This window comes from Harmonia axyridis, chromosome 2 (assembly GCF_914767665.1).
Source record: "Harmonia axyridis chromosome 2, icHarAxyr1.1, whole genome shotgun sequence".
Lineage (NCBI taxonomy): Eukaryota > Metazoa > Arthropoda > Insecta > Coleoptera > Coccinellidae > Harmonia > Harmonia axyridis.
In genome coordinates this window covers 13,790,104-13,803,046 of record NC_059502.1, presented here as the reverse complement: position 1 = coordinate 13,803,046, position 12,943 = coordinate 13,790,104, and the positions used below count along the sequence as shown (strand labels likewise).

General features: G+C 36.4%; 1 protein-coding gene across 3 annotated transcripts in view; it reads left to right on the top strand.

Annotated features, from left to right (window-relative positions):
* The window catches only part of LOC123673096 (regulating synaptic membrane exocytosis protein 2), a 45,251-nt gene that overhangs the window by 15,207 nt on the left and 17,101 nt on the right, over positions 1-12,943 (top strand). For all 3 annotated transcript variants that reach the window (XM_045607522.1, XM_045607521.1, XM_045607523.1), the window contains 4 exons: positions 713-1,027; positions 3,875-4,157; positions 8,758-8,923; positions 10,762-10,964. In XM_045607522.1, the coding sequence (XP_045463478.1) occupies positions 713-1,027; positions 3,875-4,157; positions 8,758-8,923; positions 10,762-10,964 (967 nt within the window). The remainder of the gene's footprint in view (positions 1-712; positions 1,028-3,874; positions 4,158-8,757; positions 8,924-10,761; positions 10,965-12,943) is intronic.

Genomic DNA, 12,943 nt, shown 5'->3' with positions numbered 1-12,943 from the left:
TAGTACTGAAAGTTGCAGAGGTTATTTCCAGCTGGAAGGTATTCTGACGCTCACTTCTCTGTACATACTTGCTTGTATCCTGTACATCCATGAAAACAAGGATAATTTATCTAAAAACTGTGAATATCACAAGTATGAAACAAGAAATGCAAGAATGTTCACAGCCCCGTACCACAAAATAAATTCTGCTCAACTGAGTTTCAACCACGAGGCTATCCAAGTATACAATAGGATCCCAGAATGATTAAAAATCATGGACAAAAGGAAAATGAAAAACGAGATCAAAAAGATACTTGCTCAAAAGGCCTACTACTCGAGGAATACTGGAGTGATCAGTTTTGGTAGTTCATCTCAGGAAATGTTGAAGATGTTTGTAATTCTGTAGATTTCATTGTTAGTTTTATATATTTGACTAATTTTGTATTTATGACAACCCATGTAATTTTTGATGGGTCGAAGTTGTTCACAGTATTTGTATTTGTATTCACAGTATTTAGCTTACACTCGTTGCTTCCTCACAGGAAAATTTCATGAAAATCAGTTATTCAGTTTTCGGATATTTATTGAAACATATATGTATAAAACGTATCAAAGTGACCCATTTCAATTTAACCAAACTATGTGTTGCAAAATGGCGAAGGCGAAGGTCTCAAGTTCAACTGATATTCTATAATTTAATGAAGTTTTCAGTTGGTTTTATATCCACTTTCAGGTATGTGAAGACTGTGCCAGTTACAGCAAACAGCCTGAAGATGAAGTTTCATCGGACTGGACGTGTAGCGTGTGTAGGCGAAAGCTTCAATCGAGGGTGGCAGTTGCAGCCACTACAGATTCTAATGAGAGTTTGCTGGATATTCCTATTCAAGAACTTCAACGAAGACACTCAGAGGCAAGATTAGGATCAAATAGCTGCGGTAGCGGTGTGTTAGGCATCGCTGGTGGTGGAAGTGTATTGGCACCACCAAGAAGTCCTGATCTGAGGAGACATTCTGATGTTTCTCCAGCTTCCTTGAAGGAAATCGAAAAGGTAAGTGTCCCTAACCTAATTTAACCCATGTAAAGGAACAGAGTTTGGCATCATGGCATTGTGATCGAAGAAAAACAACATGTCTTCTTAGATAGTCACAAGTGTAGCTTTCATTTTCCATAATTATTGGTAGATACAGGGGTGCGATGATCCCCTTCTTATTGAAAATCTACACCACTGTCTCGCTGTTCTTTCATGGAAAGTTTATACCTTTCTTTCAATCGATATGATTACGGACATCATGAAAATGGTTGAAGTTGGGCGATTAAAACATTATTTCAGAAATAATTGGTCATAAATTGAGATTTTGTAAGAAATTTCGATGATTTTCTCAAGACTGTATTTTCTTCTGGACTCAAGATAAGGACCTGAAGGCTCATCATGTTCTAGATCATAACTCGATCTATTTTATTTGAGTAGACTGTAACAGATATTTTAGGAGATATAACGATTTTTGTGAAGAAATTCATTTTTTACTGTTTTTTCCAAAATTTCAGGTACAGTTTTCTCTTAAACTGTGAGTTCTACAAAAAATCGGTGAATGGTGTGAAAATTGACAATCTCTAGTTATCCAAATTCCGTTCTCTCTCAAAAAATTTGTATGTCCAAAATTTTCACTCAAATACGCAATACCTTAAAAAATCGAAAAAAGTAAAAGTTCTTTGATGGAAAGTTTATACCTATTTTTCAATCGATATGATTACGTAGATCACGAAAATTTTTGAAGTTGGGCGATTAAAACCTTATTTTTGAAATTATTGGTGATAAACTGAAATTTTGAAGAAAAATTAGGTAATTATTCCAGAGGCTGTATTTTCTTCTGGACTCAAGATACGGACCTAAAAGCTCATCATTTTCTAGATCATAACTCGATCTTCGAAAAAAGGTGTAGATTTAGGATGCGTTATTTTAGTGAAGCTCTGTTGATTTCAGAAATGGAATAATTTTCTCGAAAAAAAGACAGTGGTGTAGATTTTCAATAGGAAAAGGATCATCGCACTCCTTTATCTACGCCACTGGGTAATGTTGGTCGGAGACACTTACATAACTCGAAATATTACATTATCTAGACTTCAATACCTAAAAATCAAAACAATGATTGAAATAATATTTTTTTTAGTTTTAAGTAAAAAATTGATTTTTCCAAACTTTAACACCCTGTATATCAAAAACGAAGCTCGTTAGGATATATATTTATATGAACTTTTTTTCATGAAAAGAGTTGTTCTATCCGACGCAAAAGTTATTGACTCAAAATCTGGACCACCTGTATATTCATATTTTCACATATTATGCGTCTCAACCATTCCACTAAAATAATTTTCCCAAATTAGCAGCGGCTTATGATTCTTTGGCACTCATTGCCTTGGTTATTCCTTCTTTCCAGGTCTCTTTTGGTCTGCCATACCTCTCGAAATTCACAGGTATTTAGTTTTTTCCATTTCTTCTTTATGTTGATAATTCATAAATATTTTTTTCTGAAGTTCATTGCATGCAAATTTCATCAATGCAATCTTACGGATACCTATTTCAAATTGAAATTCAATTGCGAGGTATATTGTCATACTGAAACACATCGATGATCTCGGGAAAATGGGAATAAAATTTCATGGGAATTGCTAGATTTTGTATGAATGTAATATACTGAAACGTAGGTATTGTTCTCATGTTCCTTTTTATTCGTTGGATTGCTGGGTCTTTATCAGCTGGAAGCCGGAAATAGAGGGACAAAAACATTGTAATATCCAAGCGGCGAGAAGACTTGAATTGAATAGGAGCCAAAACTGCTCGGAGATAAGAGATAAGGGAAAAAGTACAAGGATATTGTTATATTTTCAATGTGTCTCATGAACCGTGTAACTAGTGCCCTCTATAAGAGCCAAATATTAAAACAAATTCATTGGATGTACAGCTTTCAAAATATATAAAATTTCATTACAATGTTGCCACTAGTTTCGAAAAACTCGTGAAAATTTGTACACATTTTTTTTCTTCAACGTCCTTAATCTGGAATACGCATGGCGATACGAAAATTTTATTTTAAACGATACAAGAGTACCAAGTACTGAACCGTACTTGGTACCACTTTCAAATTTGTCTACAATACTCATAATGAGTAGAACAACTAAATAATGTCGTCTATGAATTCTTCTGAAATTTCTGTTCAATTGTGATGGCTGGTCTATCAATTGAGTACCATCAGATTTTCCAGAAATTACTTTGCTATTCATTGGAGGTTATGTACGTTTCATAAATGAATGATGATGTTGCTATATGTTCTTATACAAATTTCAGAGGTTCGCAAAAAAAAAATTTTTTTTTCACCATTTCAGTTCAAATTGTACATTTATTTATTATATTTATTTGGTCATTGCTATCAACAATTTTGGTGTATGATTCTAAAATTCAATATACCCTTTATTATATCCCCTTTCTCATTTTTTAAAGATTTATGAAGTAGTATTTGGGTCGAGTAGTGGGAGACCTCTTATTCCCTAAGTTCCCAGAAAATATTGACCATATCAAAAATTCCCAAAAAAAAATTAATCTCCTTGTTCTTGGGAAAAATCCTCGAATCTGACAACCCTGCAGGGAGGAATTTTTACATTATGCCTTATTCCTTTGCACATCTGCAAGTGCATGACCCTATTTCGGCACCTACTTGGTCATCAAAACAATTTTTATTTCTCGATGTAATGTCGTAATGTGTTATCATACTCATGGAAACCTTTTTAAAATTCCACAGATAAAGGGTTTAAATATGCAAGATAATTTTTCTACAATTTTCGATACAATCATATATTTCTTTCTGAATTTTCCGTTATGGTTTGCGTTTATATTTTTCAGTTGAAAGGCGGAGGCGCAAAAACTCCAGATCCTGATTGGTCTAGAGGAAGAAGTGTCGGTCGCAGTACTGCCAACAGTAGGGCGAACAGTCCCCCAACGGAGCAACTACCTACCAATTTACCGCCAAGTCACCGCTCAAGAAGAGGATCGAAAATATCGAGGCAACATAGTTACGACGAAGAAAAGAAGAATTCTTTAGGAACTAGTAATGCTGAGCCTGGACTAGGTTTGCCGGCCCCCATGCCAAGAAGAGCTTCCGCCTATGATGTCTACGCTGTACAAGGCAAGTAGAATTGAGAAATAAATTAGAGACCTGGAGACATTAAAGGTAGATGTTTCTGTAAGAATAGACCAAAAACTGCAGCTTTTAGAACTTCCTCAAATTTTTGATGTGCTTTAAAAGGAGAAAAGCGAAATAACCTCAGGGTGTGTCTCAGTTAATGCCCTCATTTCCAAAAAACACTATGAGGAAACAAGAGAGTGGGCTCTCGTTTAGAGGAGGTGATCAATTTTGTGTTATTAATGTCTATACAATTTAAGCAGAATGTCGAAAACAAATCCTGATATTTTAGTGACAACAGGTACGATAGAGATGACATTATGCTTGGGTATCGTGTTTCACCACTTTCGGACCGCCCTCTAAAGTCAAAAATAATTTAAGCTCTTGCGCGGAGTGTTGTCGATTCCGTCAAAAATTGAATCATTCACCTATCCCAAATTTAACAGGAGTTATCAACCGATCGAACACTATTGACTCACCCTATATAATAATTCCAAGTTGCGTGTAAAATTCGTGTTAAAAACATCGTCAGTATAACAAAAAAATGCAAACAGAATATCAACAAAAAAAAAATGGAGAAAGCAGGAGCATTTAAAATCGGGTTGTCCTTAAATACCACATATATCGATATACAGTTCTGTGTTCTACGAAGGAGCGATTGGCGCAAAAATGAACGAGCCCTCAAAAGCTCTTGACCCCAAGCAGGGCAGTGCTTTCTTCACTATTTTCGATATTCTGCTTTGGTTTTCTAGGTTCTGACGACGCCATTGACTCAAAATTTTATAGATATGCACAGAATCTCAATCCGATCCATTTTAATTTTAAGAATCTTGAAGCTCTGTAATTCTCCGAATGTTTCGATCATGCAGAAACTTCTACGAAGATTGTAGCCAATACTCAGCATCAAACCTAATTAAAGCAATTAGGTAGAGAACGCACCTCACCAAAATCAAGTTACTTATTAGGTGCTCATAATCTGTCAGTGGATGATTTTAATTTCACGCCATTTTAGCCTCATTACGATACATGGATTATTTCTTAGCTGATCTAGAGGTGACATGTAGAAGAGCTATAAGACGAACAAAATACATGCCATAAAAGTTCCATTTTCAATTTCCTTTCCAGTTTTAGAATAGTTATTTACGTAACAAGTCCGGAAAATAGGGTTTTTTTGGACGAATAGACAAAATTCCAGGACGAGCGTAAGCGAGTCCTGGAAGTCTGTGAGTCCAAAAAAACCATTTTCGGGCGTGTTGCGTACAATATTTTTTCGGCAACCATGTAAAATAACACTATCGCTGCTGCTTTCCATATTTTATTGTGATTGCGATCAAAAAACATGCAAATTTTTGACAACTAATTTCATATGAACTGTCAGCCGTTATCTCGGTTTCTATGGATTCTATGATTCTTTTCCGGCCTAGTCCGGGAAGTACGTACTTTCCGGACTAGACCGGGAAATGCTACTTTCTCAGAGAAAAAGCGTCCAGGAAGTGAGCACTTCCCGGACGGTTGCCGAAAAAAACATTTTTCATACCGCTACGAAACGTTGACGAGGGTTTTGATTTAGGTACATATATATCATTTGATTATAGACTCTGTGGTTGTTTGATATCACAGGTTCAAACCAATAAGGCGTGATCACCAAAGCTTTGAAGAAAGAAATTAGACCCTGCATTAGGGATTCACGGCTTGGCTTGATTTACTAGCTACTTGGCTTGAGCTTGACTTGATTTCAAGTATTTATTTATCAAGTACTTGAATCATATCAAGCTACTTGATTTTCAGCAGTTTTTTTGAGTAGGGTCATGTCAATAAAAAAAATAAAGAAATGAGAAGAAACCTTGCAAAAAACACTTCTATTTATTGAACTTGAAGTATAAAAGAACCGAAAATATCAACTTTTTTGAAATAGAAACATAAATGAAATCACTATAAATCATAAAAAATAATAAAAAAATAAAGTTTCCTAATATTGAGAAACCTCAAGGCTTTGTTTGATTTTATTATTTTCCATCCAGGATCTAAGACACATGAGGCATCTTATAGATTTGTCGCCTAACCTATCACAGGTTTTTATTACTGTAAGAGCAGCTCTGGAAAATTGTCTTTAACAGGAGCTGAAGATGCTGGCGTTGATAAAAATCCTAGGTTATTTTGGCCAAGTTTGGAAAGATATTTCTGAAACTACCAAAATCTACCAATAGATTTCATAGAAATGTGATGAAACTACTAATAAAGTCACACTAGCGAATGCTTCAGTCTCTCGGCGCTCGAGGAATCCCCTCATTTAGTCTCAGCGCGCACAAGATTGCAGAATTATATGCCGTGCGTACATATCAAGGTCAAGTTATATCAAGTAACTTGATATCAGCTCAAGCAATAAATATCTAAAGTCGAGTCAAGCTCAAGTATGTAATTTACGAGCTTGATTTTCAAGTCGAATAGTTGGTTAAAATGTCAAGCTACTTGGCTTGATGAGCCCCTAGGCTGCATCAACATAATACGTGCATTTAAACACAATGTTTGCAATATCGTTATTGTAAATTTCGCATAAAGAGAACACATATGTCCGTAAAGTCGTAAAGGCTATGAACCATATGTATTGTGCCATACATAATTCCCAAATGTTCACTTTAAAACCCAATAAATATCGATTTCAGCGAAAGCCAAGCACTCAAGGCGAATCGCATCATGTGGGTCGTTTCCGGAAATGGTTTCACGAGATCTGATCGTTCCAAAATTTTATGGGATCATTTCTTCAATAGTGTATATATTCAATCCAACTTTTTCGGTCCTGTTCCATGGGAACAGAGCGAGCTATCGGTTTGCCCAAATGTTTATAAACTTCGATTTTTGCGTGGAGAGGTCTCAATAATTGGATTCAACTGACTGATGTAGAATATTAGGTTGAAATCGATTCTGTCCGGCCGTCCATCGTAAACACAAAAAATCTGGAATGTAAGAAGCTAGAGATTGCATAATTTCATGAAAAAATTACATAAATTCGACTTTGAACAAGTCTTCAGAAGCTCCTGACTTCATATGAATTAATATTTTTTTTATTTTTATTTCTTAGTTAATATACTAACTGACAAAGAAACTGTTACACCCAGAAGGAGCTATTGAAATTTTAAATTTGTTTTGGTGAAACATAGACAGTATAGCAAGGAGTAAAAGATTAAAATTTGGAGAAAAAAACGAAGGGTTCACAATTCTTTTTAATAAATTTTCAATAATGTTATTATTATTATCTATTATCGATTATATATACCCTTCCCAACACGTCTCGGCATTGATGCAATAAGATGGTCTATTTCTTCTTGAGGGATACTATTCCAAGCTACCTGTAGTGCATGTGTCAGAGACGCCAAAGTCCATGAAGACTGGGGTAAATTTCCAAGCCTTACCCCCATGATGTCCCAAACATGCTCTATTGGCGAAAGATCGGGGGATCTGGGCGGCCATGGCAAAAGATTCACATGGGTCGCTTCGAAAAAGTTTGAACTAACTCTGGCAACATGAGGTCGGGCATTACCTTGCTGAAATATTGGATTCTCGAGCTGGTTAAGGTAAGGGAGAACATATGGCTCCACTTTTTCTTGAAGGTAACGCAGCGCTGCCATGTTACCTCGAATAAAGACTAAATATGACCTACTTGCATGTGCAATAGTACCCCATACCATAACACCTACATTCCAGTGTATATGACGCTCAACATCAAACTGAAGTTCACGTCTTTCTCCCCGACGTCATCTAACCCTTCTTCGGCCATCATGTGCACCAAAGGAGAATCGAGATTCACCAAAAAAGACGACCTGATGTCATTGCACATTCCAATGTTGACGTTCTCTGGATCACTGTAATCGTTGCCGGCGATGCTCAACCGTCAGAGATAACACAAGAAGGGGTCGATAGTGCCGCAGTCCAAAAGACCTTATCAGGGGGTAAACCGTTCGGACAGTTACAGGATGTCTTTGTTCTCCTAACCACTCATCAGCCAAAGATCGAGTTGTCGCAAATCGGTCTCTAATGGCCATAAGTCTTAGACGTCGATTTTGAACTTCATTTAAGCCCCTTCGACTTCCGGTGCCAACTCTTCTTCGATTTTGGGCATTATCAAACCACGCTTGACAACATCTCATAACAGTACTTGGATTTCCTTTCGTACAGTTAACGATTTCTCCAAATGACAATCGCGCCTCTCGTAGACCAATAATTCGACCTCTTTTAAATTCACTTAGCTAGCAACGAATTCCACATACACGTGTCTAGGCATTTTAACAACAACTAAACATCGACTTTGGATCTCCTCGAACAGCTGGTTTGTTGTAAAATTTAAAAAACCTTGTCAATTTTTTCTCCAAATCCAATCATTTACTCCTTGCTATACTATCTATGTTTGACCAAAAAAAAAATCAAAATTTAAACAGCTCCTTCTGGGAGTTGCAGTTTCTTTGTCAGTTAGTATATCAACCTCATAAAATGTTTTTATTTTTGAACCTTCAAATTCCAGGCTTTAAAATGTTTTTGCGATTAAATTTATATGAGTATTTTGCCGAAAAACAAACCTCATGTTTTCACTATTCACCTTGATTTTCAGGACTGAACGCCGCACCTGCTATTCCTTCTCTTGGAAGAAGAGCTTCTTTCAGAGTACCTCCTCCAGAACCCTCAAGTCCTCCAAGTCCAGAATCGTGCCAACCAATAGCAACACTCACAATATCACCAGAAGAAGATAGGAAAGTTAGGAGAAGAAATTCACAATTGTAAGTTATATTTATTTATATTATTTATTATATTATATTTATTATATTATATTTATTATTATTTTTATTTATTATTTATAATTTCGTCTAAAAACTTCAAATGTCTCTATAAATTCACTCGATTAACATAATGATTATTCTGAAGCGTGGAAGTTTTGAGCGAAGCAAAGATTCATGAATTCATGTCAATCATCTCATTCCAATGATTATACTTCAAGGGTTTTGACATTCGCAGCTCCAAGTGAAAGGTGTAACAAAAACAGGTCAAGATGTAATAAAACATGGTTTTCTGTATGTTCTCTATGTTTTCATCTGTGCAAAATCGCTAGGATCCTTGAGGTATTTCTGAATTCAACATCCGTTGAAGCAGCAATGGCAAGAACGTTCTCGAATTCTTTGGCAATGTTGTAAGGAGCAGAAGACATAGTCGGATAGCTGATAGCCAAAAAGTCCGCAGCTTTGTTGAACTTCAACCAAGAATTTCTCAATAAGATCTTCGGTTTGATGTTTAGAATTTCGGGAGAGAAAATGGCGTCACACTCATAAATTTGTTGAACAACCGAATCATACGAGAAAGAATAGATATTCAGCATATTCAAAAGGATGCCTTCAGAAGCTCCCACCTTGAATCCTGGTTTTCAGGCCTGGAAGAAGGATGTCTTTTGTAAACCTAAATCAAGATTTTGAGCTGGAATGACAGTTGGAAATGGAGCAATAGCACCAGCATGCGCTGGAGCATGTTCTTTGTTGTCCAAAATTGTAAAGAAACATTTAGTAACCATCTTTTAAAGAATACATTAGGTGAGGTGCTTTAGCATTATAAGATTATCCAAGGCATTCGAAAATTTCAGTCATGAGCTTCTGGATTTTGTCAACCCGAATAGTGAGATACTTATACAAACCTTGTCGGTGAAAGACATTCGGCAGACATTTCAAATATTGTCCTTTTTCAAGATAAATGTGGAAGTGCCGCAAGGGTCTATGTTGGGTACACTCTTTTACATAAATACGTTAGTCAATTCCGTCGATATTTGTTTCATTATTATGCGGCCAACACTATTAAGTATCTTTTCAAGGGAGTTAAAATTTATTTTTCTTGGGCATTTCCAGAAGTTCATTAATAAAAATCATAAAAAATAAACCAATTTTGTATTGAAAGGTATGGAGAAATCGATACATTATCAGGAAAGTGATGGCCACGATTGATTAAAATTATCAGAATAGATATGTCAACTAAAAACTGTCCATGTAAACTAAAATCTGTAGACGTGTGACTCACTGGTTCTAGCCAAGCCCAATTATTGCCACAGTAGATATGAAGAACGTGAACAAATTTTGCAAAATGTCTGTTTGAGACTAATTAATTGGAAAATACGATCACATAAAGTCATCGACTCAAATTAACCGGTTGGCTGAGCATAAAAGGGCGCAGGGCCTTGCACATGACTTCAACTTCAATTTATCTTCATAATAAGGTTATATTCCGGTTAGATCTGTATAATATTCTCGTATATACGTTCTGAGGGTAGATTATCGGCCCTTTTTGTATCAAATTGTGGATGTTTTGAACAAATTGCCTGTTGAGATTTTGGAATTTCTGAAATTTTCTTGCTTATGGCCATTTTAAATTTTTTCCCTCGAAATTTGTAGGGTAGATTCGGATCTCGAATGCTACGGTTAAGTTTGTTAATTTGTATAATCCGAATTCAGTATATATTCGGAATTATTTTTTTTTTGTTAGCTTCAAAATTGCATATTCGATAGAAATGAGAATTTGTATTGAAAGTAACTACTCCAATAGAGACATCTATAAAAGAATTATTATCATATATTTCCAGGCCAGATATTGCTGGTTTGCGTACAGGACCAGTTCACAGACCTGTTCCTGCTCTGGAAGAACTGGAAGCAACCCCGAGGAGGCAAGCTTCAATCGATGCTGAGGCAATCAGAATCGTTATTCACGATGTTGATTCAGTTGGAAGTGCATCCTCTCAGAGAAGGGTGGTTCTGAGGAGGGATCCATCAGATAAAGCGCATAGAAGTAAGTTTTAATTTTTTTGTTATTCAATAATTACAAATGAAAGTTTTGTTGGTATATAGGAAAAAAAGGAATAATATGTAAATGGATCAATAATTATAATAGTTTTTCTTCCTGCAAAGTCCCCAACAGGATGTAATACACTGCGCAAAAAAATTAACGCACATTCTGAAAATCTCAATTTTAATGAAAGTTAACTCTACATTGACTTTATACCTTATTTTTTATGTTCTCTCGAGAAGGTTTTGAACGAAACAAGACACATTAAATGGAAGAAAAATTCAAATTCAATTTTCAAAATACTGGAATGCTGATAAGTGATTTAATACTTGGTATTTCCACCCCTTGCGTTAATTACAGCTCGGCAACGACGGTTCATACTCAAAATGAGTGATCTTAAAATGTTCTGATCTAACCCTTCCTAGATTTCTCTGAGTTGGATTCCTAAGTCATTAAGACTAGCTGGATGATTTTCTGAACTCCTCAGCCTTCTATTGAGGTTGTCCCAAACCTCCTCAATCGGATTGTGATCTGGACTTCTTGCTGGCCATTCCATTCGAGAGACTTCAACCTCTTCAAGGTACTCCTGAACGATGCGCGCACGATGGGGTCTGGCATTATCGTCCATAAAAAGAAATTTTCACCAATGTATGGGGCAAATGGCACTACATGCTCTTCAAGAATGTTTCTTATATACCTATCAGCATTCATAGCTCCATTATCAACGACCACTAGGTCTGTGCGAGCAGTCGAAGATATTTCACCCCATACCATAATCGATCCTTCCCCGAAACCAGTAGTATTCAGGAAATTGCACTGAGCATATCTTTCATATGGACGTCTGAACACAAGGGAACGTCGATGACAATGGTAGAGGCAGAATCTAGACTCATCTGTGAAGAGAACTCTTTTCCAATCAGCCTCTTCCCAATGGATATGCTCTCTCGCAAAATCCAAACGCGCCCTTCGATGGGCTGGGGTAAGAGCTGGGCCTCTTGCCGCGACACGAGGCCTTAAATCATATTCTCTGAGGCGATTTCTTATTGTCTGAGTGCTAATTTGCACCGCATGAGTTTGCTCAAGCTGATTTTGAAGGAGGCGAGCGGTTGCAAACCGTTGTCTCAACGAAGAAACTCTCAAGTAACGTTCTTGAATGGCAGTTGTTACCCGTGGTCTACCCTGTCCTGGTCTTCGGACATTCAAACCTGTCTCCCTGAATCGCTGCAACATTCTGGACACACTTGTATGGGAAACTCCAAACCTTTCTGCAATTCTTGTGTATGTCCACCCTTCTTCTCGCAAAACTACCGCTTGGGCACATTCCTCTTGGGTCAAATTGCGTGTTTCGCGTTGCATAGCGATCGTGTGTAGAAAATCAAACGAAAGAAAAACTATTGATCACTAGAATTGATCGAGAACAACTGATTTCAGAATGGAGCCAATACATTAAACATCTGATAATCTCATCTTTTTTTATTCCTGCTGGGAAAAAACATCGGTATTGAAGAAAAACGTTGAAAGTGGATAAAATATGCATGCATTATTCTGATAAAAATAATTATCATTGAGAACACCTTCAGTTGTTGAATAAATTTGAGATTTCCATAATGTGCGTTAATTTTTTTGCGCAGGTATAAAATAGACACAGCCTTTCAATGAAATAGATTCTCAATATCAATTTTATTTTAAAATACTTCTCAAATAACGCCAAAAGTGCTCCCAAATAGAGATGAAGAATCATCCAAAGATACAGATGCGGAGACACCTAGAAATTCACGGTACTGAAAAAGTAACATTGTGTGAAATTAAGGTTGATAATTGAATACTTGGTATGTGATGGGCGGAATCGAACACTCACTTCAGATTTTTTTTTTCATTTAATTTTCATCAGCAATGAGAACATACATTCTATGAGCAATCGAGAATGTCAAAGAATCGCATATTTCAGAGAATCGAGAACAAAATTCTCGAGAACTTTCAAG